This window comes from Saimiri boliviensis, chromosome 6 (genome assembly GCF_048565385.1).
Source record: "Saimiri boliviensis isolate mSaiBol1 chromosome 6, mSaiBol1.pri, whole genome shotgun sequence".
Taxonomy (NCBI): Eukaryota; Metazoa; Chordata; class Mammalia; order Primates; family Cebidae; genus Saimiri; species Saimiri boliviensis.
In genome coordinates, this window is record NC_133454.1 from 93928613 (window position 1) to 93952745 (window position 24133).

General features: G+C 34.3%; 1 protein-coding gene across 3 annotated transcripts in view; it reads left to right on the forward strand.

Moving 5' to 3' along the window:
- Nucleotides 1-24133, forward strand: part of LUZP2 (leucine zipper protein 2) — a 584575-nt gene that overhangs the window by 525578 nt on the left and 34864 nt on the right. For all 3 annotated transcript variants that reach the window (XM_074401251.1, XM_010330380.3, XM_074401250.1), the window contains one exon: nucleotides 18481-18573. In XM_074401251.1, the coding sequence (XP_074257352.1) occupies nucleotides 18481-18573 (93 nt within the window). The remainder of the gene's footprint in view (nucleotides 1-18480; nucleotides 18574-24133) is intronic.

Sequence of the window (24133 nt, forward strand, 5' to 3'; positions counted from 1 at the left end):
AGATCATATAAAATAAGTAATTGCAGCCTGGCCAACATGGTGAAACCCTATCTCTACTAAAAATACAAAAATTAGCCACGTTTGGTAGCGAGCACCTGTAATCCCAGCTACTTGGGAGGCTGAGGCAGAAGAATCACTTGAACCCGGGAGGCAGAGGTTGCAGTGAGCCAAGATTACCTGACTGCACTCCAGCCTGGACAACAAAGAGAGACTCTGTCTCATTAAAAAAAAAAAAAAAAAAAAGGAAAAAAAAAAAAGAAAAAAAATTGTATAATTATCTCAAGTAGGAAAAAAGAATCTTACATTTTATTTTTTCTCTCATAAAATTTACTTTACATATACACATTTTTACAGGATACTACTGTATATGTTGTTTTGTGATACATTTTATAGTATAGAAGTATAAACAATAGCCATGTCAATAGATACATTTTGTAACTACCAAGTATTTAATTATTTTTTATTTTTATGTAAGGTATGTACATAACATAATAATAAAACAAGCACACATAGACTTACCAACCAACATAACTCCATGATTTGGGGCATTATCAAGATTACTGACATTAGCTGGATATTCATGCAAAATTCTTGTCTGAAATTTTGTGTTTATTGTTCCCAACTTTTGTATGTTTGCCCATGTGTGTGAGCGTGCAATATATTCTTCCATATATTTGTCTTTAAGAAATACAGTTAGTATTGATTGTTCTGAATTTTATAAAATTAGTAATAGTCTCTAATTTTTGAAACTCACATTTTTCACTGAATATTTATTTCAAGGATATCTTTGTTACTTGTAGTTGTAGTTCAGTGAATGCTCATTAACAAATTAAAGTATGAGATAATACTATAATTTGTATCTCTATTCTCCTATTGATAGAAAAGATAATTCAGCCTTTGCTCTTACTAACAATGCAGCTGAAACCATTCTGTTTCATATTTCTACAGAGATAGCCTAGAATATATAGCTATATGTGAGTTGTAAAATCAAAGGCCATATGCCTATCAACATTAAGGAATATTGACAATTTTTTTCCCAAAAAAAACAGGCATTTAAAATTTATTTATATAAATATTATGGATGACCACTCTTATTCTATTCCACGTACTCACTAATACTTGTTATTTTAAGCCTTAAATTTTGCTGATCTCTAAAATGGTAGCTCACTTGGGTCTTAAGTTGCATTTTCTTAATTATGTAAGATATAACGCTGTCATTTCCTAATTTAATACATTATTTTTCTCATTTTGAAATATGACTAGTTATATCTTTACAGTTTTCTAATTTTTTTATTTATCAATTGATTTGTAAGAATTATTTACAAATTCTAAATACTAATCTTTTGATTTGCAAACAACTACTCAATGTTTATATGTGTGCTATGTGTTTGTATATATGTTACTATATTTTGATAACTTTCTGATTTTTCTTCAGTAAATGTTGTGAAATTATATTTTTCTTGCAATTTCTCAATTGCTTATGTGGTTTCAAATGGATTTAAAGTTTTTATAGTATTGTGTTTATATCTTTTAAACTTCTGCTGCAGACATTTTATGCCAAATTTCTCATTCCAAATAGTTTATTTGTGCCTATCAATATTCCTTGAAAGGTGTGAATTATATTAATCTTTTTAAATTGTAAATTTTTCTTTTTATACTTTTTATTCTAATTTTGTTTTCTAGTCCCACAATTTGTCTTCCTTTTTTTACTATCAGCATTTTCTAATTAATCTGAGTTATTTTCCCAGCTTTTAAATTTATTTTGTCTTTTTTCTTTAATATAAGCATTTAGAAATTATAAGTCTTCCTAGAAAGGGTTACTTTAGCTACATTCCAAACATTTAACATATAGCATTGTTATTAGAAATTCAGTTTACAAATTTTAAAAATCCCTTATTATTTCTTCTTGGGTGTCCAAATTATTTATGTTTTTTAAGTTTGCAAATATATGGTGGATTCTTTTAGTTTATATGACAAAGGGGAAATAAAATTACCAATCAGCTGATTTTAAAGTAGAAATAATACCCTCGATTATCTGAATGAGCTCAAAGTAATAACAAGGGACCTTGAAATTGGACAGGGAGGGCAAAAGGAGAGCATTGTGACTGTGGACAGCATAGAGAGTTACAATGATGCTGGATTTGAATACAGAGGAAGGGAGCCATGAGCCAAAGTGCGTGAGTGGGCTTTAGCAGATGGAAAGTCCAGGAAGTGTATTCCTCCCTAGCGCCTCCAGAAACATAGTTTCTGGGCCACCTTTATTTTAGCTCATTGAAATTCATGTAAGACATCGAACAATAGAATTTTAGGATAATGAAATTGTGTTGTTTTAAACCACCTGTGTGTTTTCACGGTTGTGTTATAATTTGTTGCAGCAACAGTAGGAAACTAATAATGCTGGTATGACACTAAATTTAGCAACATTATGATTTTGGGCAAGTGACTTAATCAATATCTGAATTTTAATTTTTTTTCCCTGCAAAACTGGGGATTCAAATACACCCTTCTTTCTTCATATTTTAGTATTCATGACATGAAGATATAAAATTGATGTATACTCCCTCACCCGGAAATGTCAGCAGATGTTGTTGAGTCTTTTTTTTTTTCATGCCCTTAGAATCACGGAGAGGCTCTCACACCTGCCTTAATCTTCGTGAAGTGCTTGTGAAGGAAAGATGATTGCTCTGAGCAAATAGCATTGATAAAATTTATGATCATAGTCAGGGAAGAAAGCAAATTGGTAGATAAATATCAAATTCAATAAAAACACAGAAAGGTTGGTGTAGGGCTTATTCAGGAAACAATGAAATTTCAGAGTTTGTTGCAAGGGGGCCTTATACAATACATTCATTTTTGATAGTTGCGATGGTGCTTATTCTTGCTATGTACCACAATTTATCCTGAAGTTAGACCAAAGAAAGATTTGAGAACAATTCAAGATTTTTTGTTAAGAATCAAGACAGCTATTCAACTTTTAGGGAATTATTTGTTATCTCTCATTTAGAAATAACTCTATTATACAGAATCCCATAAGAAGGTTTGTTTTTCCCTCTTAACAATTATCTAACTTTGGCAAAGAAGCTGAAGATGGAGAGCTGAAAAGAAACAAAATGCCAGGAACATTTCAGCTACTTCAGGTTAAAGCCATTAGTCATGAAATACCGTAAGGGTGGGGAATAGAGTGGTAACTTTGGACAAATGGTGCATGTGTTTTCTGCTGAAACACATAAAAACTTAAGCAGAATGAGGAACACAGAAATAGGAAGACATTAATTCAGCTTTGAAAACTGTATATTAACCAGGTTTTTTTCCTTTTAGAAGTATTTATTCACATATAATTCTTTTCTTAAAATGTCAGCTTTTATTATAGATACAGGTTGTAAATGTGCTGGTTTGTTACAAGGGAATATTGTGTGATGCTGAGTCTTGGGGTAGAGAGATCCTGCCACCTAGGTAGTGAGCACAGAACTCAATAGGTAGTTTTTGAACACAACCCTCTCACCTTCCTCCTAACTTATAGTACCCACAGTGTCTATGATTCCCATATGTAGTCCATTTGTGATCAATGGTTAGCTCCTACTTAAAAGTGAAAAGAAGCAGTATTTGGTTTTCTATTTCTGTGTTAATTCACTTAGAATTATGGCCTCTAACTCCACCCATGTTGCTACAGATGACATGATTTTATTTATTTTTTATGGCAGTGTGGTGTACATGGTGTTCATGTACCACATTATCTTGATCCAATCCACCATTGAAAAATGGCCCTTGGGTTGCTTCCAATCTTTGCTATTATGAGTAGTGCAGCAATGAACATAGGAGTACCTGTGTCTTTTTGGTAGAATAATTTATTTCCTTTAGGGCATATAGCTAGCAATGGGGTCAAATGGCAGCTATATTGTAAGTTTTTTGAGAAATCTCCAGATACCTCTCCATAGCAGCTGGACAAATTTACATTCCCATCAACAGTGTATAAGCATTCACTTTTCTTCACAGCCTCACCAGCATCTGTTGTTTTTTGACTTTTTAATAATAGCCATTCTAACTGGTGTGTGAAATAGTATCTCACAGTGTTGACTTGCATTTCTCTGATGATTAATGATGCTAAGCATTTTTTCATGTGTTTGTTCTACTTGCATATCTTCTTTTAAAAAGTATATGTTCATGTCCTTTTCCCATTTTTAATAGGGCTATTTATTTTTTGCCTGTTGATTTGTTTAATTTCCTTACAGATTCTAGATATTAGACTTTTTTGGATGCATAGTTTGCAAATCTCTTCTTCCATTCTGTAGGTTGTCTGTTTTGCTGATAGTTTCTTTTTCTCTGAAGAAGCTCTTTAGTTAAATTAGATCCCACTTGTCGTTTTTTGGTGTTGCGATTGTTTTACGGGACTTAGCCAAAAATTATTTTTCAATGTTAAGAAGAATATTTTCCAGGTTGTCTTCCTGGATTTTTAGAATTTGAGTTCTTACATTCAAATCTTTGATCCATTTTGTATATTATGAATTTTTATACATTGTGAAAGGTAGAGGTATAGCTTCAATCTTCTGCATATGGTTAGCCATTTATCCCAACTCCATTTATTGAAATTGGGAGTCCATCCCCCACTGAAAGTTTGTGTTGGCCTTGTTGAAAATGAAATGGTATAGATTTCTGGCTTTATTTCTGAGTCTTCTATTCCTTTCCATTGGTCTACATTGTCTGTTTTTGTACTAGTACTAAGCTGTTTGACTACTGTGCTTTACAGCATAGTTTAAGATCGGTTAATGTGTTGCCTCCAGTCTTTTTCTTTGTGCTTAGGATTGCTTTAGCTATGTGGGCTCACTATATAAACAGAATTAAGAGCAGAAACCATATGATCATCTCAAAAGACAAAAAAAAAAATTCTGATAAAATCCAATATTTTATCATAAAATCCCTCAATAAATTAGGCACCAAAGGAAGATACCTGAAAATAATAAGAGCCATCCATGATAAATCCAAAGCAACATTATACTGAATATGAAAAAGCTTGAACTATTGCCCTTGAAAACTGGAACAAGGCAAGGATGCTCATTCTCACCACTCCTATGCAACATAGTAATGGAAGTCCCAGTCAGAGCAATCAGGCAAGAGGCATAAATGAAAGATATCCAAATAGAAAGAGATGTCACTATTTTTCTTTGCTGATAATATGATTATGTGCCTAGAAAATCCTAAAAGAATCTAAATAAACAAATAACCAATATCATCTTCTAATAAAGGACCTATCGGGTCCTTTATTAGAAGATTCACAGCTGTTTTTTAGCAGACATACAAAGAAGAATGGATACCAAACTAACTGAAACTATTCAAAAAAATTGAGGAGGGGCTCCATCCTAATCCATCCTATCAAGCCAACACCTGATATCAAAATATGGGAAAGAGACAATGACAACAAAAAAATTAGGCCAATATCCTTCATAAACATAGATGTAAAAAGACTCAACAAAATATTAGCAAACTGAGTACAGCAGCACATAAAAAGTAAATATATGATGATCAAGTAGGCTTTATTCCTAAAATGAAAGGCTGTTTCAACATATGTGACTTTTTTGCCTGATAGGTTCTTTATTAGAAGATGATATTGGTTATTTGTTTAGAAGTTGATATTGGTTGTTTATTTAGAGCTTCAGTATCTTCTGATTCAATTAATGTGAAATTGTATGCTTCCAGAAATTTATCAATTTCTCCTAGATTTTCTAATTTGAGTGTATAGAGCTTTTCATAGTCTTTGAGGATGTTTTATTGGTATTGATTTTTATTTTATTGCACTGGGGTCCAGGAGTGTGCTTGGTATAATTTCATTTTAAAAAAATTTACTGAGGCTTGCTTTATCATTGAGCATGTTGTCTATCTTAGAATATGTTCTGTATGTAGATGGAAATGTATGTTGTGTGGTTGTTGAGTGGAGTATTGTATAGATGTATTTTAGGTCTGATTGATCAAATGTCAAGTTTTAGACTAGGATCTCTTTTTTAGTTTTCTAAAACGAAAAATGATCTGTCTAATCCTGTTAGTGGAGTGTTGAGTCTCACATTATTATTGTGTTGTTGTCTATATCTTTTTTTAGACCAAGAAGTATACCTTTTCAGAGTCTGATTGCTCCAGTGTTGGGTGTGTATGTTTTTAGGATAGTTAAAGCTTCTTTTTTTGAAACACCGTCTTGCTTTGTCATCCAGGCTGGAGAGCAGTGGTGTGATCTCAGTTCACTGCAACTTCTGCCTTTCAGGTTCAAGCAATTCTACTACCTCAGCCTCCTGAGTAGCTGGGACCACAGGTGCATGCCACCACACCCACCTAATTTTCATATTTTTAGTAGACATGGGGTTTTGCCATTTTAGACAGGATGGTCTCCATCTCCTGACTTCATGACCCACCCAACCTGGCCTCCCAAAGTGTTGAGATTACAGCCATGAGCCACTGTGCTGAGGCAATAGTTAAGGCTTCTTGTTGGATTATACCTTTTATCATTATTCAGTGCTCTTAATTGCCCTTGTTAATTATCACTTGATTTAAAGTCTGTTTTATGTTATATAATAGCTATTTCTGTCCTTTTTTGTTTCCTTTTTGCACGGTAGCTCTTATTATACCCTTTGATTTTGAGCCTGTGAGTGTTGTTACATGTGAAATGAGTCTCCTGAAGACAACAAATGATTGGGTCTTATCTTTTTATCTAGGATGACACTCTGTGTCTTTTAAATCAAGTGTTTAGTCCATTTACATACAAGGTTAATTCTGAAATGTGTGATTTTTGATTCTGTCATTGTGTTGTTAGCTAGTTGTCATGTAGATTTGATTGTGTAGTTGCTTTGTAGTGCCTGTGGTCCATGAGCTTCAGTGTGTTTTTGTGGTAGCAGGTGTAGTTGTTTTAAGTCTATGTTTAGCATTCCCTTAAAGACCTCTTATTAGACTGGTCTAGTTAAAATATGTTTCCTCATCATTTGCTTTTCTGAGAAAGATTTTATTTTTCCTTAACTTATTAAGCTTGTTTTGGTAGGATATGAAATTCTTACTTGGATTCTTTTTTTCTTCATGAATGCTGAATATAGGCCCCCAGTCTCTTCCGGCTTGTGAAGTTTCTGCTGAGAAGTCTCCTGCTAGCCTAATGGATTTTCCTCTGTAGGTGACCTGCCCCTTCTCTCTAGCTCCCTTGAAGATTTCTTCTTTTGCCTTCACCTTGGTGAATCTGATAACTACATGTCTTGAGGATTGTCAACTTCTATGATCTCTCATTAGGGCTCTCTGTATTACTTGAATATGTATAGCAACCTATCCAGCAAAATTATGGAAATTTTCATGGACTAGATTATTAAACATACTATCCAAGTAGCTTATTCTCTCTCCTCTCTCGAGAATGCCAATGAGTCATAGATTTTGTCTCTTTACATAATCCCATATTTTTCAGAAATATTGTCTATTTTTAAAAAATTCAATTTTTAAAAATTTTTGTCTGACATAGTTTATTTAAAGAACCATTATTAGCGCTTTGAGAGTCTTTTCTCAGCTTGGTCTATTCTACTGTTAATACTTAAAATTGTATTGTGAAATTCCTGTAGCAGGCATACCTGCTACCACAAAAACATACTTAAGCTCATGGTCCACAGGCACTGTAAAACAACTACGCAATCAGGTCTCATAACAACCAGCAACAACAGGCTGAAAGAATCAAAATGGTCTTTCAGCTCAAGAACCTTTGGGTCTTTTTTAAAATGGAAATTTTTTTTTTTTTTTTTTTAGGCAGAGTCTCGCTCTGTCACCAGGCTGGAGAGTAGTGGCACTATTGTGGCTCACTGTAACCTCTGACTCCCTGGTTTAAGTGACTCTCCAACCTCAGCATTTTGAGTAACTGAAATTACAGGCACACACCACCACACCCAGCTAATTTTTATTTTTAGTAAAGACGGGGTTTCACTATGTTGGTCAGGATGATCTCAATCTCCTGACCTCGTGATCCACTGCCTAGGCCTCCCAAAGTGCTGGGATTACAGGCATGAGCCACTGCACCTGGCCAGCAATTTTGTCTTTCTATTCTTAAATCATTTTACTTCATTGCTTGGCTTTCTTGGATTGAGCTTCAACTTTCTCCTGGATCTCAATGAGCTTCCTTGTCATCCAGATTCTAAATTCCACTCTGTCATTTCAGACAATTCAAACCAATTAAGAACCATTGCTGTGGAGCTAGTGAGCTCATATGGAAGTAAGGGGACACTGGGTTTTTGAATTTCCAGAGTTCTTGCACTGATTATTTCTCATCTGGGAGGTCTGATATTCCTTTGACTGTGGTGTAAATTGAGTATAGTCAATTGGATTTATTTCTGAAAGTTTTCACAGGGCTAAGACTCTGTACAGGGTCTTTGTTACTGAATTATTGCTCTTGGTTTTGCAGGGGGTAGAATTAGTAAAGTGTTTGTTGGTGTTGTGTTTGGACTGTAATCCAGTAGATGATACTTGAGAGCAAAGGGTGGTTAATACGCTCTTAGCTGCACAGCTTCTTTGCCTATCCTGGCATTTGCAGCTGTATTCTGTGGTGTAAAGGGGAGAGAGTGACTCCCTCACCAGGTTCGCTCCTTGGTCTTGGGGCTTGAGAAGGACACCTCTGGCCATTGGAAATGTGCTTGCAATTTTTGTTATACTTGTTGTTAGATCTTTCATGCCACTGGGCTCCCTTGGGGTGAGGACCTGAGCTGGTAGCCACAGCCCTGGGGTTCTAGGACCTGTTTGCAAGCTTCCTTCTCTGGATCCTTGGGGATGGGTTCCAGCTGCACTGGGGGATCCAAGGACTTCTAGGCCGCCAAAATGCAATCAAGTGGAGCAAAGGACCCAGGTTGTGCAACTGAGGTTACACTGTGTACATAAATCTGTGGGGTAGCCAGGCAGGCGCCCTATGTAGTCCTGGTGGGCAGGTAAGCCTGTAGGACTGATGGGCCCCAGTCCTGCAGGGAATCAGGCTCTGTTTTTTTCCGTGGCAGTTAGCTGGGGCCAGAGCCTCTCAGAGAGAGATAGAAGGCTCTGGTGGGAGGGCACTTACAGCCCAGCTCTGCTGGAGCTGACCCATACTCAAAGGTTCCCAAATCTATGCCTGCTGCAGCTTCATTTCTTTCTAATCCTTGGGGAGATCCCCCTGCCAGCTCACCTGTCCCTGGGGGTGTGGAAACTCCTGCAGATAGGATCCTAGAGGTGAGTAGTCCCCCATTCCCTTCACTCATCTCTTCCCCATGCACCTTCAGACTTGGAACAGTTAATTTTTATTTTTTAAATTTTTAATTTTTTTAATGTCACAAATCTCTATTCCTTGAGAATAGGCAGGTAGAGGTGAGGACAAGTATTATCCTTTTAAATGTTTTTTTTTAAACTCTCTAGGTCATCATCTTTGAAATATTGTTTTTAGATATCACTACAGATACTTTCTGTGATACTTTTTCTCATTTTATTTGCATGAATTAAAGAAGGGATGATTCTGGGAGGATCATAGGTGAACCACAGTCATGCTCCCTCTATATGACTTTATCTATGGGTAGCCTATAAACATATAAAACTATCAGAAATTTCTAGAAGACCAAAACTAGTAAATCTATAGAAGAATCAAATAATATATTTGGCAAACCTAATTCAATAAATGCCTATGAACATTTGCATTTTCCAAATAGAAGTTGATTTTCATGCCCATTAAATGTTTTATTTCTTAAAGCAATTAAATGTGTTTTTTATTTCTTAAACCCAGTAATTCACCATAAAGCAAGCCTTAATAAAATTAAAGTATTTGTTAGCAAACTATACTTTATTTGCATAGTTCTCTGTAGAGAACCACTTTTCTTTCTTTCCATTTTTTCTTATGCCAATAGCACAGAATACCCAGAATACCCCTGGGGATGTCATTACATAAATCTGATTTCAGGAGGGAACTTACTGTGAACAGTAACAAATTCTGTCAACCACTTTCACGTAAGTAGAAAATCACAATACCTATTAAGGTGGAGGTCAAATAACAAATAGATTGGAATCGGACAGCATGGGTTAAATAATTAGCTGTATCATCCAAATGCTATTCTATTTTGGTTTGTTTTTTTCACCCAGAATATGGAGCTAATAATATTTGTCTCATAGAGTTCAGTTGGACTGTCCCAAGAGTTCTGTGATATTTTAAACTAGTCTTCTTTTTGTCAGCCTTAATGCTAAATGTGATGAGTTGTAAAGATGAAAGGGACATTGTCTTTGCCTTTAAAAAATTTATGATCTCATTGTTTGTCAGGCCTCCAGAAATTAAATAAAGTCAGTTCTAGTTGCTATAGGCTCTGTGCCCTTCATTTATGTCCTTTCTCTCTGGAACCACTGTCTCTCATTACCTGTTTTCAGTTTTCTTGATACCAATTTTTATTTTTTTTTCATTCTTTTCATGGTTTCAGGTGGCAAAAAGCAGTTGTCTCCTCTATTCCGCAGGGGATATTTTCCAAGACCCTGCCTGGATGCCTGAAACTGGATAGTACTGAATCTTCTGTACAATGTATATTTTCTATACATACATATGACAAAGTTTAACTTATAAATTAGGCACAGAAAAATATTAACAGTGATAATTAATAATAAAATAGAACAATTATAACAATATGCTATAATAAAAGTTATATGAATGTGGTCTTTCTCTCTTTTTCTCAAAATATCTTAATATTTTCAAACCTTGGTTGACCTCAAGTAAATAAAATCATAAAAAGTGAAACCACATATAAGGAGTACTTCTGTAAATGTGATTATTATTACTTTATCATGGTCAGAAATGAAATTCATCTTTCTATTTTAAGACATTAAACCAAATGTTGCATTTAAAGTGCTTACCAATTGGCTGAAATATATGAATTGATTTTATATATATATATAAAGTGATATGTATCTTACATATGTAATATATATTATTTCATACACACACACACACACACACACACACACACACACACATACATACACACACACAATTTATTATCACATTGAAGACCCCTGTGGGTCCAGGATCAAAGGGATTTTTTTTATGTGAACCACTTTTACTCTCCTGAGTATTATTTAGTGATGGGGTCCCCAGCCATAGACTGAGACTGGTCTGTGGCCTGTTAGGAAGTCGGCTGCACAGCAAGAGGTGAGCAACAGGTGAGCAAGCATTACCACCTGAGCTCCGCCTCCTGTTAGATCAGCGGTGGTATTAGATTCTCTTAGGAGGGGGAACCCCTATTGTGAACTGTACATGTGAGGGATCTGGGTTGTGCGCTCCTATGAGAACCTAATGCCTGATGATCTGAGGTGGAAGTTTCATAACGAAACCTTTATCTCCCCATCCATGGAAAAATTGTCTTACACAAAACCAGTCCCTGGTGCCAAATGGATGGGGACCACTGTGTCAGTATATTTGCACTGCTAAGGGAAAAACTTTACACAGCAGTTTTTAAAAAATATTCTCATATGTTAAAACATACACAGACAATAGAAAAAATCAAGTTAAATTAGATAAAAAACATTTATGTAATATGCATGCTATTTTTCTTTAATGACACTAATAAAGACAAATTTATTTATTCTGAAATTCTTGATTTTATAATTATCATCTTAGGGACTTTCATTTCATCCATTTAGAAAATAGCTCTTTAATCAAGGTTTTTCATAATGTTTAACATGAATTCTGGTACCATTTAAAAAATGTAGGCTTTTGACTTTTTTTTAATGCTGTGAATCTCTTTTTTTAATTATTATTTAAGTTCTGGGGTACATGGACAGAATGTGCAGGTTTGTTACATAGGTATACATGTGCCATGGTGGTTTGCTGCATCTATTTCCTTGTCATCTACTTTAGGTATTTATCCTAATGGTATCCCTCCCCAATTCCCCCACCCCATTCTATCCCTCCCCCAGTCCCCCCATCCCCCAACAGGCCCCAGTATGTGATGTTCCCCTCCCTGTGTCCATGTGTTCTCATTGTTCAACACCCACTTATGAATGTTTGGTTTTCTGTTCTTGTGTCAGTTGGCTAAGAATGATGGTTTTCATCTTCATCCATGTCCCTACAAAGGACATGAACTCATCCTTTTTTATGGCTGCATAGTATCCCATGGTGTATATGTTCCATATTTTCCTTATCCAGTCTATCATTGATGGGCATTTGAGTTGGTTCTAAGTCTCTGCTATTGTAAACCATGCCACAATCAACATATGTGTGCATGTGTCTTTTTAATAGAATGTTTGACTTTTTATCAGAAAAGATAAGAGAAAGCTTTGGATATTTTAAGGAGGGATGTTAAATTATTTTGCTTTGCATAGGATTATGAAATATAATCAAGACCTAAAAAAAAAGTCTCTGGTACATTCTAAATTAATGGGAGAAGTGATTGTTTTAGTTTCCTATTGCTGTTGTAGCAAATACCACAAACTTGTGGACTTAAAACAAGAGAAGTACATTCTCTTACCTATCTGAAGGCTAGAAATCAGAAATCTGGTAGGACTATACTTCCTTTTGGGGTCCTAGGTGAGGATCCATTCTGTGACTCTCCCAGGTTCTGGTGGTGTCTGGGCATACCGGGGCTTGTGGCTGCATTAGGTCTGTATCTGCCCCCATTACCAACTTGCCTTCTATTCCATGAGTCTGTGTGAAATCTCCCTCTTCTATCATATAAGGACACTTGTGATAGCATTTGGGGCCAACATCATAATCCAGGGTGCAATGGACTAAAATCTGTTCTCCCAAAATTAATATGTTAAAGCTCTAAATACCGTATTATAGGGCCTTTCTGAAAGTAATTAAGGTTAAATGAAGTCATAATGGTGGGATCATGATCTGGCAGAATTAGTGTTCTTATAAGAAACTAAACCAGAGAGCTTATTTCCTCTGTGCTGTGGGGATAGGCCATCTGTAAGCTCAGTGAAGAATCTTCCTAAGAAACTGACCCTGCCAGACCTCAATTTGGGATTTCTAGCTTTCAGATCTTGGAGAAAATAGATTTCTGTTGTTTAAAGCCACCCAGTCTGATTTTTCTGTGGTAGATCAAGTTGACTAATACACAGGGTAATTTACCAATCTTAATAGCCTTAATGTCATCAAATCCTTTGCCATATATCTTTTGGGGGCCTTCACACTCTATGATTTAGCCTACTACAGTGGTCAGTCTCTTCTTAACCCACACGTCCCTAGAGTAAGAGTCAAGGAAATCATACGTCTTCAAGAAATAGCTATGTAACAGATGCCAGACACTACTTCATATTCAATTTCTTCCTTCCTAAAAACAAACAATTAAATGACAACAACAACAAAAAAAACCATGCTGCAACTTAGGTACTTTTTACTTCATGTGACAGAGCTGCAGAAAACAGAGGTTGTTATACATATATATATCTTGTACATATATATATTTATAAATATATACATATATATTTATATGTATAACCTTAATTATGAGGGTATATATATATATATATATATATATATATATACCGTTCATTGCAAGGAGATATATGTAGATATACATAACCTTAATTACAAGTAGATATACATATATATATATATATATATATATTTAGATACACATAGATACATCTATGTATATCTCCTTGTAATTAAGGATAGATGTATAAAGATGTATATTAAGGATATATATATTTTGTGTGTGTGTGTGTTATACACACACACACGCGCAGTCTGTATATATATACAGACTGAGGTCCATTTTATTTAAGTACTAATCCAGAATAAAAATCCACATTCCTTTGACTCCAAAATACATTATCTTTCCCTGAATTCAGTTCTCATTCTGGTGTTAATTCATCAGATTCAATAAGGCTTCTTTCTACAAGGAGCCATCTCACTGACAGCAAAGTCCATGTATGAAGGATGACATTTATTATTTTTGAAAGCAAGCAGTTTATTAATTATTATGTTTTTGTACGTTAAAAATTAACCTTTATGCTTTGGTGCTCACACTGGTGAATAAATATATATTTTCTTCCTATTTTTAAAAGTAATGTCTGTACATATTTTAAAGTAAAATTAAGTGAGATAACTTTAGTATTAATTAAAAGAGGTAATAAACCAGACAACCCAGTTATCTGATAGAAGAGCACAAGAGCAGCCTTTCGTTAATTCATGGAAGTGGAAGCTTACGCTGTCATTCTTTTCTCCTTGCTCTTTGTGAACTTAATAGTGAATGAAGCCCCTTTTATCTTCCATCAAAAATACCAAAGATCCACAATAATAAATTATAGGTAAATGATAATTTATTTTCAATATATTATTTGCCTCAGCCTTACCTTCAAAATCTGGGCACATTTGAATAAATGCTCAATATTTGCATGAGAAAAATGTAATTAAGCAAGCATGAAAAGGATCCCTCTGCTACATAGTTGCATTTTTAGGAATTTATTGAATATCCATGCTAAAATAAAATTTTCATCATTGGTGAGCCTGTAATTACTCTTTTGAGCTTTCCTAACTGATTTAGGTTTTCCTTCTGGTAGTTTCTATGGTAAAACACTATCCCAGAACTTGTGTTGTCAGTTTCACTTTATTGGTTTGATTCCCTGTATTACACAGGCCTTCCTGGATACATACAAAAAATACTGATCTTTACCAATTTTAGTAAAGGGCATTTCTTGGTTGACCATCATAACTCATAGTATTAGGAAGAAGATGGGAGAAACAAGCCTGGGCATAGGCAGAAATAAAGGTTGCTTCAGTAGGTTGGGATATGTGAACTACAAAAATGGTTGTACTGTAGAAACAACTTGTATAAGATACCCTGCTGACATGAACATATCTAACCATTGGTAGCCTGTCTTGAATCGGGTCAACTAAATTCCAAGGCTTCTAATGACCTAACTTGGATTATGTATGTGCCCATATCAGAGTAAATGGTGAAAAGGAAAAAGAAGGAAACAAAAACTTATGAATGAAACATATGTACTAGCTTCCAAGGATGAAACCATGAATAACACATGATATCTTCCTTTAAGAAGCTCTGAGCCTATGACAGCCTGATGTTTAAATCAGTGATTAGAATGAAATGAATTATGCAGGCTGGTACCAAGGAGGTTAACATTCACCAAAATATTATCTATAGAACTCAAAATTGAAAACTTCCAAAATTGTCAACTATAATATACATTTTAAAAAACCACCTTAAAATTTTTTAGACCTGTAAAGTATAGATACAAACCATATGTAGCATCATTCTATATTGTATGTAAAAGCAAAATAAAAATGGCATGGGCACAATAATTGTGACTGTGTAAGATATTCCTGCATGTAGATATTAACAAAGACTGGGAGGGTAACAAATAAAAGTAGATATTGCTAGAATAATGCATGTGTTTTATTTAATGCCACTATATTTTAAAAGAAATTTACAAGGAAATTCTGGGACTATTTATTCTGTCATCTGATTGTTTAGTAAGAAAATACACTGAAATTGTCCCTTCCCTGTTAGTGTGATTTAATCCATTCTTCATGATTTTACAGCTGTGGTCCTTACTGTGACTGCCAGGTGAGACTGAGTATTGGTGTTTGGTTATTACCCTTGTTCTTTTTAACCTGTGTCCTCCAAGCATCTGTAAGTTGGTGATTATGGGAAGACAGGTGGTGGATGTTCAGTAGATCTTTGCTACAATAAATAGCTGTTGTGACTCTTGTTAAGAATGGTATTGTTTTTAACACTGATATCCAATAATATTTACCTATTTGGGAGTTGCAAGTGATTTAAACTCTCAATTAAAAATATAAAATTGCCCTTCTTGCTAAAAACCTGCCTTTTCTTCAAGTTTTTATGTTTATTTAGATTCTTCAAATGGCATAGATTCTAACCCTTGTTCAGAACGTACAATTACTATGTAATCTCTTCAATCACCAGGATTGACATCTCAGTTCAGCTGTTGCTGCCATATACCTGGCCATTTTAATTGCTTCTGTAGTAGTTTCCCCACTCTCATTTTCTTCTGCTCTTTATTCCATATCCTGCTGACAGGGGCTCTAGGCATATCACTCTCCCTTGGGTTACTTTTTTTTCTTTATGCTAGAGTCTATCCCAGGCAAGAATACAGTGACACAATCACAGTTCACTGCAGCTTAGAATTTCTGGACTCAAGCCATCTTCCAGCCTCAGCTTCCTCAGTAGCTAGAATTATAGGTGTAAATTACCACACTACAAAAAAAAAAAAAAAAAAAAATTGTAGAGACAGGAGACTCATGATGTTGTCTGAGCTGCTCTTGCACTCCTGACCTCAAGAGATCCTCCTGCTGGAAATACAGTCCTGAGGCACCACACTCACCCCGCTTTGGCTGCTAAATTAAGCACAGATTTTGTCGCTCAGTTTTGGGATCTGCTCTCTACTTCATAGTATTTTTATTCATGCTTATTCCTCCTCCTACCCTACAGACCAACTAGTCAACAACTGAGTCTCGTTCTTCTGTTTCTTTGTTTAAATGTTTTCCTTCACTTGGATGGTCCTCCCTCATTCTTGCCATAGTTATTCAGTGAACCACTTCAAAAATAACCCTTTTCAGCTGGGCACCGTGGCTCAACGCCTATAATCCCAGCACTTTGGGAGGCCGAGGCGGGCAGATCACAAGGTCAAGAGATCAAGACCATTCTGGCCAACATGGTGAAACCCTGTCTCTACTAAAATACAAAATTAGCTGGGCGTGGTGGCGCGAGCCTGTAGTCCCAGCTACTCGCAGGAGAATTGCTTGAACCCAGGAGGCGGAGGTTGCAGTGAGCCAAGATCGCACCACTGCACTCCAGCCTGGCACCTGGCGACAGAGCAAGACTGTCTCAAAAAAACAAAAACAAAAACCCTCTTCACTAGGACTTTTCTTATTGTTCCAAATAGAATTGACCATTATTCTTTTAAAATATATACAAGTTTGTTCTGCCTCCTTGTACTTAATAAGCTTTATATTAGAGTTATTTATGTGAATAAGATTATGTGAACTCTGTGACGACGCAAATGCTACCTTTGTCATCTCTGTATTTACCAAGAGCACCTGACATAGAACACTTAATTGTTCATTGGCTTGATTTAAAGGCCAGCTCCAAAGCTTATTGAACACATTTAATAGGATTAGAAAGAGGAACTTTTATTTTCTTAATTATTTTTATTCCTGGAGAAGATAGCGGGGAGGTCAGAGGTAGGATTCCTAAACAAAGGAAAGACAGGGAAGAAAAAGAGAGTATGGGCGTTGGAAAACTAAATGCCTTCAGGACTTTAACCAATGAAGTTAAACTTTTTAAAGTATAAATGAAGAATAATGTATTTATGTTTTATTTATTGATTGATTGTTATACCCAGAGCCCAGCATTTGGCCGACTTTACATAGGATCAATTTTAGTGACCTTAATTACCTTATTTTCTATTGTTTTTCTCATATTCTAGTTGCCTTATTAATGTTATTTTTTACATTTAATATTCTATCAGCTTCAAGTATTCTTGGATTTTAGTTTTATAAAGATATTGTTTTTGTAAAAATGTTCTGCTAAAGAACGTACTTTTCTGTGAAAAACCAGGAGAGTGCTGTGTAGAAAGTGTACAGGTGAAAGAAACCTGGGAGAGATTTGAATGCTCTTACCAGAACATGTCTTCGTTTTCCTCGACCCCTAATGGTTAGAAACCTCATATCTTCCTCTGCTGTGATGTAATGTGATGAAAGTTTCACACTCAGGCAAATTAGCATTTACTCGTACACTTTTATGTGCCCTGCAACAGTAGCCTCATGGATTGAGGAGCTGAGTGTAACACTACTATTCACATCAGCTCTGCCCAAGAAATATATACACATTTGAATGGATAATCTTAAACTTACCTGTAGTGGTATTTGTATACATCAATTAAGGCATACCCTTCTCTGACCAGAACTAGAAAACAGCTTTTCCTTTTTTCTTTTCTTTTCTCCTTTTTTTTAAAAAAATTTTTCTTTCAATTGTGTTTCTAGAGAGCTGAATCCTAGAATAATATTTAGGGTTTCTAGAAATATAAAGGAGGATTTTATTGGTTAGTAAAACATTGGAGTAAATTTTATCCACTATGTAAATTATGAAGTGTTACAAAGCATTTTCTTTCTATTGAGAAAATGAGGTTATTATTTTTGACATACTGGGAGTTAAATAAAAAGAAATGACAGCATATATACTTTGTGAGGGACTAGCATCCTTAAAATAACATCTTATTATGGAAGACATAAGTATTTTCAGTAAGAAAATAATTCCAGTGGACATTGCTAATGCAAAATTAAACAGAATTTATTTAATTTCAAAATTAAGAATTTTTCAAGGTATATTTTATGGCTTCTGAAATATACAAATTTTCATTTTATTTTATTTTGATTGCAGCATTGCTATAACATTATATCATGTTACAATAATGATTTGGATCTCGATTTGTTGAAACTATTTCTCTTATATTTAATGATTTTTTTTCTTTCTATCTCTCTCCATCTCTTCTAAGCCTCAACAAAGTGCTTCTGGAAACAATGAAAGCTCTCAAGCTGAGTCAACAAAGGAAGGAAATCCAAGTACCACTGCCTGTGACTCTCAAGATGTAAGAAAAAGTTAAGATGGTTTTTACAGTATTAGACATGAGAACAAAGCGTAAGCATTTTAACAATTCTGATTCATGCCACCATGAAACTTTCTTCTTATGTGTAACATATACTATCTAAGGACTGTACTTTCATATATAAGAAAGTAAAGGTTCTTTTGGTGTGAATCAGGTAAGTGTTCCATTAAGCATTACAACCAGATTCTTAGGACAACTGTGATGAGTTGTTAAGAGAGGTAAGTGGATGACTACAGGCTAAGCAAGGTGGTCATTCCCACAGCTACATGACAGAAAGCTGATAAAATGTAAAAAGCAAAAACCAACAAAATCCTTATAGGATGTATTTCTCCATGTAAAGCAAATAAAGTCAGCATACAGAGGTACCACGATAGAGGAAGAGAGATTCATTTCCTTCAAATAATAGGAAATATGGAATTTGAGTCTTTTCACTCATTGATAGTGCAATGGAGTTTTATTATTATTATTTTTTGAACTTTGGCAAAATTAAACTTATGGATCTATTACATTTGGATTTGAGATCCAGCAAATGACAACAACTGTGTTGAATAGATTCAAAATTCGGCTTCAATCCAACTTGAAAAGTGTCAGATGGAAATATTTATGCTTGAAAAAAATCAGGCTGCAGCTAAAAATACATAATAATGATAAGGAGGAATAGAAAAATAAGTTAAATAAGTAATCCCTTTTTTCTCTGATGGCTGCCAAAGTGGATTTAGAAAAATGAATTATTCAACATTTTTTCCTTCAAGTCTTTGTGTATTTAAACATGTACCCAAACTGTACAATTTAGAGCATTAAGTTAATAAGAAGTATAAATTAAATGCTTGAAATTTATTTCCAAAGGAGGAGAGAGTCAAAAAGGCTTTGAGCAGGAAGGAAGACTTTTACTATAGTTTGAAGAATGGATATGTCTTTGACAGTGTGAGGAAATTTGCAGAGACAGGAAAATATCACAGCAGTATTGGTAAAAAACATAGTACACGAAGTGGTGGGATGTGTTGAAGACTAGAGAGTGAGGGCCCCGGATTACCAAGCTAAGGAGTTTGATTTGTACCAGGGAGCTAGTTCAGGTTTTCAAATGTTTGTATTCAATCGAGTGATAAGACCATGGTATTAGTTTTAAGGGTGAGGTTTTTATTTCTTGATATATATTTTTGAAACTACATAAAAACATGTTCTTATTGAATGCAAAACAGAAAATTTATGTGTGGTTTGCTAGGGTTCCCCAAATCAACCTTCTGGTCTACTTTTCTTACTGAAGCCTGTTTAAGATCATAAATTGTTTTATTCATGTGTTATTTGTTTCTCTATCCTACTTTTGTTGTTCTCTTTGTCAGTGATAATTCTTCTGTCCTCAGTAAATTCCAGAAGCATATACTATCTTGTTCTGGTCTCAATCTGGATCTGGAGTTCTTCAATAAGCTGCCTCCACCAGCACAAATAAAAATGTACTTTCACTAGCCTGACTTCTGTTTTCTAGACTTTTATTATTGGAGTCTCTGCTCCTAAGAAGCTACTCCTTTTCGTACAAAAAGTGCTCAGTGTTCAGAGCCTGCAGATTCAATTATAGATAATAATGAGGAAAGTAATACAATAAGTGACATAAATCAGGTGGGAGTAACAGGAATTAGGGGGACACTGATGAACATCAGTTTTCAAGTTCTCAACCAGTACATCATAGCTCTGTTCAGAATAGTATCAACAGAGGGTACTCACAAAATACTGATGCTCACAACCCATTCAGAAAAACTACCTCAGTACCTCAAAGGGTAACACCTAGATGTGAGTTGTATTAATTTTGCAATTCCTCCAGGTGTTCCAAATGTATAGGTCACTTTTCACTAATGATACATTTCCCATTCATAAGAACCATCTGGGAAGCTTTTAGAAATTCAGATTCTGAGCAACTAATCTGGATATTTTCAATAAATAAAACTAGAGAGACTGTGTTCTCTGCCTTGTCTAAATTTAGCAATAATATTCTGATTTGCATTAAATATTATGAAATATATTGCTTCAATTTCAATGCAGCAATATAAAAATACTGACTCTTATCAACCTAGAGACTTAAGCTCCAATTTGGGTTGCTTTATCGAATGTCCAACTGACAAAGAAATCATAATATAATTTCATTTTTTAAAAACACAAAATAAAATGATTTATCACATTTCTACCCTTTATATTTTGTCTATTTTTTTGTGTGTTTTAAAACTTAACATAAGCCTTTATATGACTTTTCTTTAATCGGATATTCAATGAATGCTATTTAGTTGTATCTGATGAAAGAAAGTAGGTTATAATGTAGTTTAACTTTGTTTTTAATGCCCTTACTTAATAAAATTGATAGCAACTTTATTCTTATTTGTGTTAATTTGATTTTCATCTGTAATGAATTCAGAAATCCCAAAATTGCCGAATTCAAAAATTTTAAAAATAATTAAAGTGAGATTAAATAGGAACTGGAATTTAGGCAATAACAGAAATAATTGGCCCTAAATATATGTTTTATTGGCTAAAATAATTATATCATCATTATCAAGAAAGAAAACTAGAGTAGGAGTTATTTTTGGCTGGTTAACTTTTTCCTATTTACTTTTGAACAGAAGAGATTGGTACTCTGTTAATAATTAGAATGGGTGAAAAGGCACAATGAAGCTAATTATTTTTGAAAAATATGATTTTTAAAAATAGCTTTATTCATAATTTACATACCATAAAAAATCACTCCTTTAAGTGTAAGTTTCAATAACTCATCACATTTACTGAGTTGGGCAGCCAGTACTGTAATCCATCTTCAGAACATTTTCATCTCCCTAATATGATCCCACATGCTTTTATGCTACTTTTTTTAATTTTTATTTTTAATGAGACCCTGTCCCCACCCTCAGCCTTAGGCAACCACAAACATAGTTTCTTTTTGTATTTGCTTGTACCTTTTTATTGCTGAAAAACATTTCATTTTAAGTTGTACCACATTTCTTTATCCATTCACCAGATAGTGTCTTTTGGATTATTTTTAATTTGGAGCTGTTATGAAAAATGATGCTATGAACATTTGCATACACCACTTTGTATGGCTATGTTTTCATCTCTGTTGGGTAGACACCTAGACATAGAATTGCTGGGTTTGATGGTAAGTTTATGCTTACGTTGAAAAATGATTACTTTCTTTCCCCCTCTGAACAAACACAAGTGGAACTTTCCTGTTCTCCCATCTTCACCATTAAAACCTTATGGTGCTCATACAGGTAAAATTCACAGTGGTGAGGTCTCACCCTACTGTAAGTAGGTCTCACCCTACTGTAAATCTCCATGCAATTTTATATGTCATTGTAGTCACACTCAGCCTCCAAAAAGTTATTAAAGGTATTATGTAATTATTTCCATCAACTAATAGCTCCAGCAGCTTTCGCTTAGGTAGCTTGTCTGTGTTCTCTGTGTTCACTATCTCTCCGGTTTTGGAGGCGGTAGTTTTTCTGTAACATCAATTATTTGATACATCTAAAAACAGTTATTGATTATCAGTCTGTTCAGCCTTTCGCTTGTTGTGAAGGTGGAAGTAGAGACTTCCAGACCTTTATGTGTCAGAACAGAACCTGAACTCCTAATTCGTGTCTTCTGAAATACAGAAGCTTTTAATTTTAATAAAGTTCAATTCATCATTTTATTCTTCATGCTTTTGATATATCTAAAGAATCATTTACCTGTTCTAAACATACTGATTTTTTTTCTCATGGTTTCTTATATAATGTGTTTGCTTTTATTTCTTAAATTTAGATCAACAATCTATTTCAAGTTTGTGTGTGTGTGTGTGTGTGTGTGTGTGTGTGTGTGCGGTGTTAGGTAAAGTTATTTGCATGTTGCTATTCAGTAATCCCAGTATTTATAACACAGTTTTAAAGAATATATTGTTCTTATTGAACTTCTTTAGCACATTTGTCGAAAAATAACTGACCACAAACATGAGTTTATTTCTCAACTTTCAATTTTTTATTTATCCCTATGTTAGTACCGTATTTTCTTGTTTTGCGTTTAATTTTTTAATTTTTAGTTTTTGTGATTATGTAGTACATGTGTATATTTGTGGGATGAGATTAAAAATGTGATGTTTTTATACAGGTATGCCTTGATTACTATAGCTTTACAATAAGTTTTGAAGTCTACGAGTTAAAGTACTGTGATTCTGTTGTTCCTTTTCAAGATCATATTGGCATTCTGAGTTTGTTATTTTTTTTTGTAAATAATAAGATCAGTCTGCCAATTAAAATAATCTTGCTATAATTTTGATAGATATTACATTTTATATATAGATCAATTGGAGAGAAATGACAACTTACTGATTTGTTTTTCAATCCATAAACATGGAATGTGTCTCCATTTACTTCTTTTAAAATTTCTTTCAGCATTGTTTTATAGTTTTTCAGTGTGCCAGTCTTGCATTTATTTTGCCTTTCTTATTGCTAAGTACTTTTCTCTTTCTCATACTATTGCAGGTGGAGTATTTTAATTGCATTTCCAGTTGGTAATTGCTAGTACATATAAATGCAAGTAATTTTTTATATGGATCTTCTATCAGATTGAGAAGTTTTAAGTGACTGTGAGCTCTGAGTCAAACTGTGATGAGTTTTGCACATTACCTATAGGTAGTTGCAATGCTGATTTTAAGCAGTTATGATGCTACATCCAGAATAAAGGAGACAAATCTCTTATCTAATTTTGCTTATCAGTCTAGACTGATAAATTCTGTCTCATTTTAGAAATAACACTTTGAAGTTCAACAATGAAAAATGAAACGTGTTTTCTAATACCTCAGGTAGAAGGCTGAAGAATAAGTTAGAATGGAAGGTTTGTGTTTATTTATTTTTCAATCAGTTTCTAGCTGTGTAATCATGAATATTTAACCCTTTTGAGACATTTTTCTTCTTCTGAAAAAGTTGGTTAATATAATTTGTTCAAAGGATCTAGTGAGATAGCCCAGCTTAACAATTAGCATATGACTAGTGTAGCAAGCTCTCAATAATTATCACCTTTCATTCCCTTATGCAAAGCTATGCCTCTCACACAAAACCTCAATAAATATTTTCGAATTAAGTACTTTAATCAATTTATCAAATAAAAAAACTAAAAATATGACCAAAGCAACTCTAAATACTGTAATTTGAAATAGAGGGTAGCCTTATTCAGTGTTTCTTTATACATCAGAAACTGATGCAGCTAGAAAAAATAGCTATAAAAAGAATAAAATTATAGTCAAATATAAAATTGAACTTTTAATGAAAAGGATCTGAAACTGGAATTAGCAGTTGATGAAAGTAGTATGATATATGATAGAGTAATGAAAAACAGCCATTCTGGAATATAGTCAGGAATTGAGGCATTAGTGTGGAGGAATAGACTGATCATGTTAGCATCTCTTTCTATTTCAGGATTCTATAATTATCAGCAAACTCACTAACAGCTGAGAGAAGTACATGCAGTCTCTCAGTAAATAGATAACAAATATTATACATTTTGATTCCTGTTGGTCATACCTGAAACT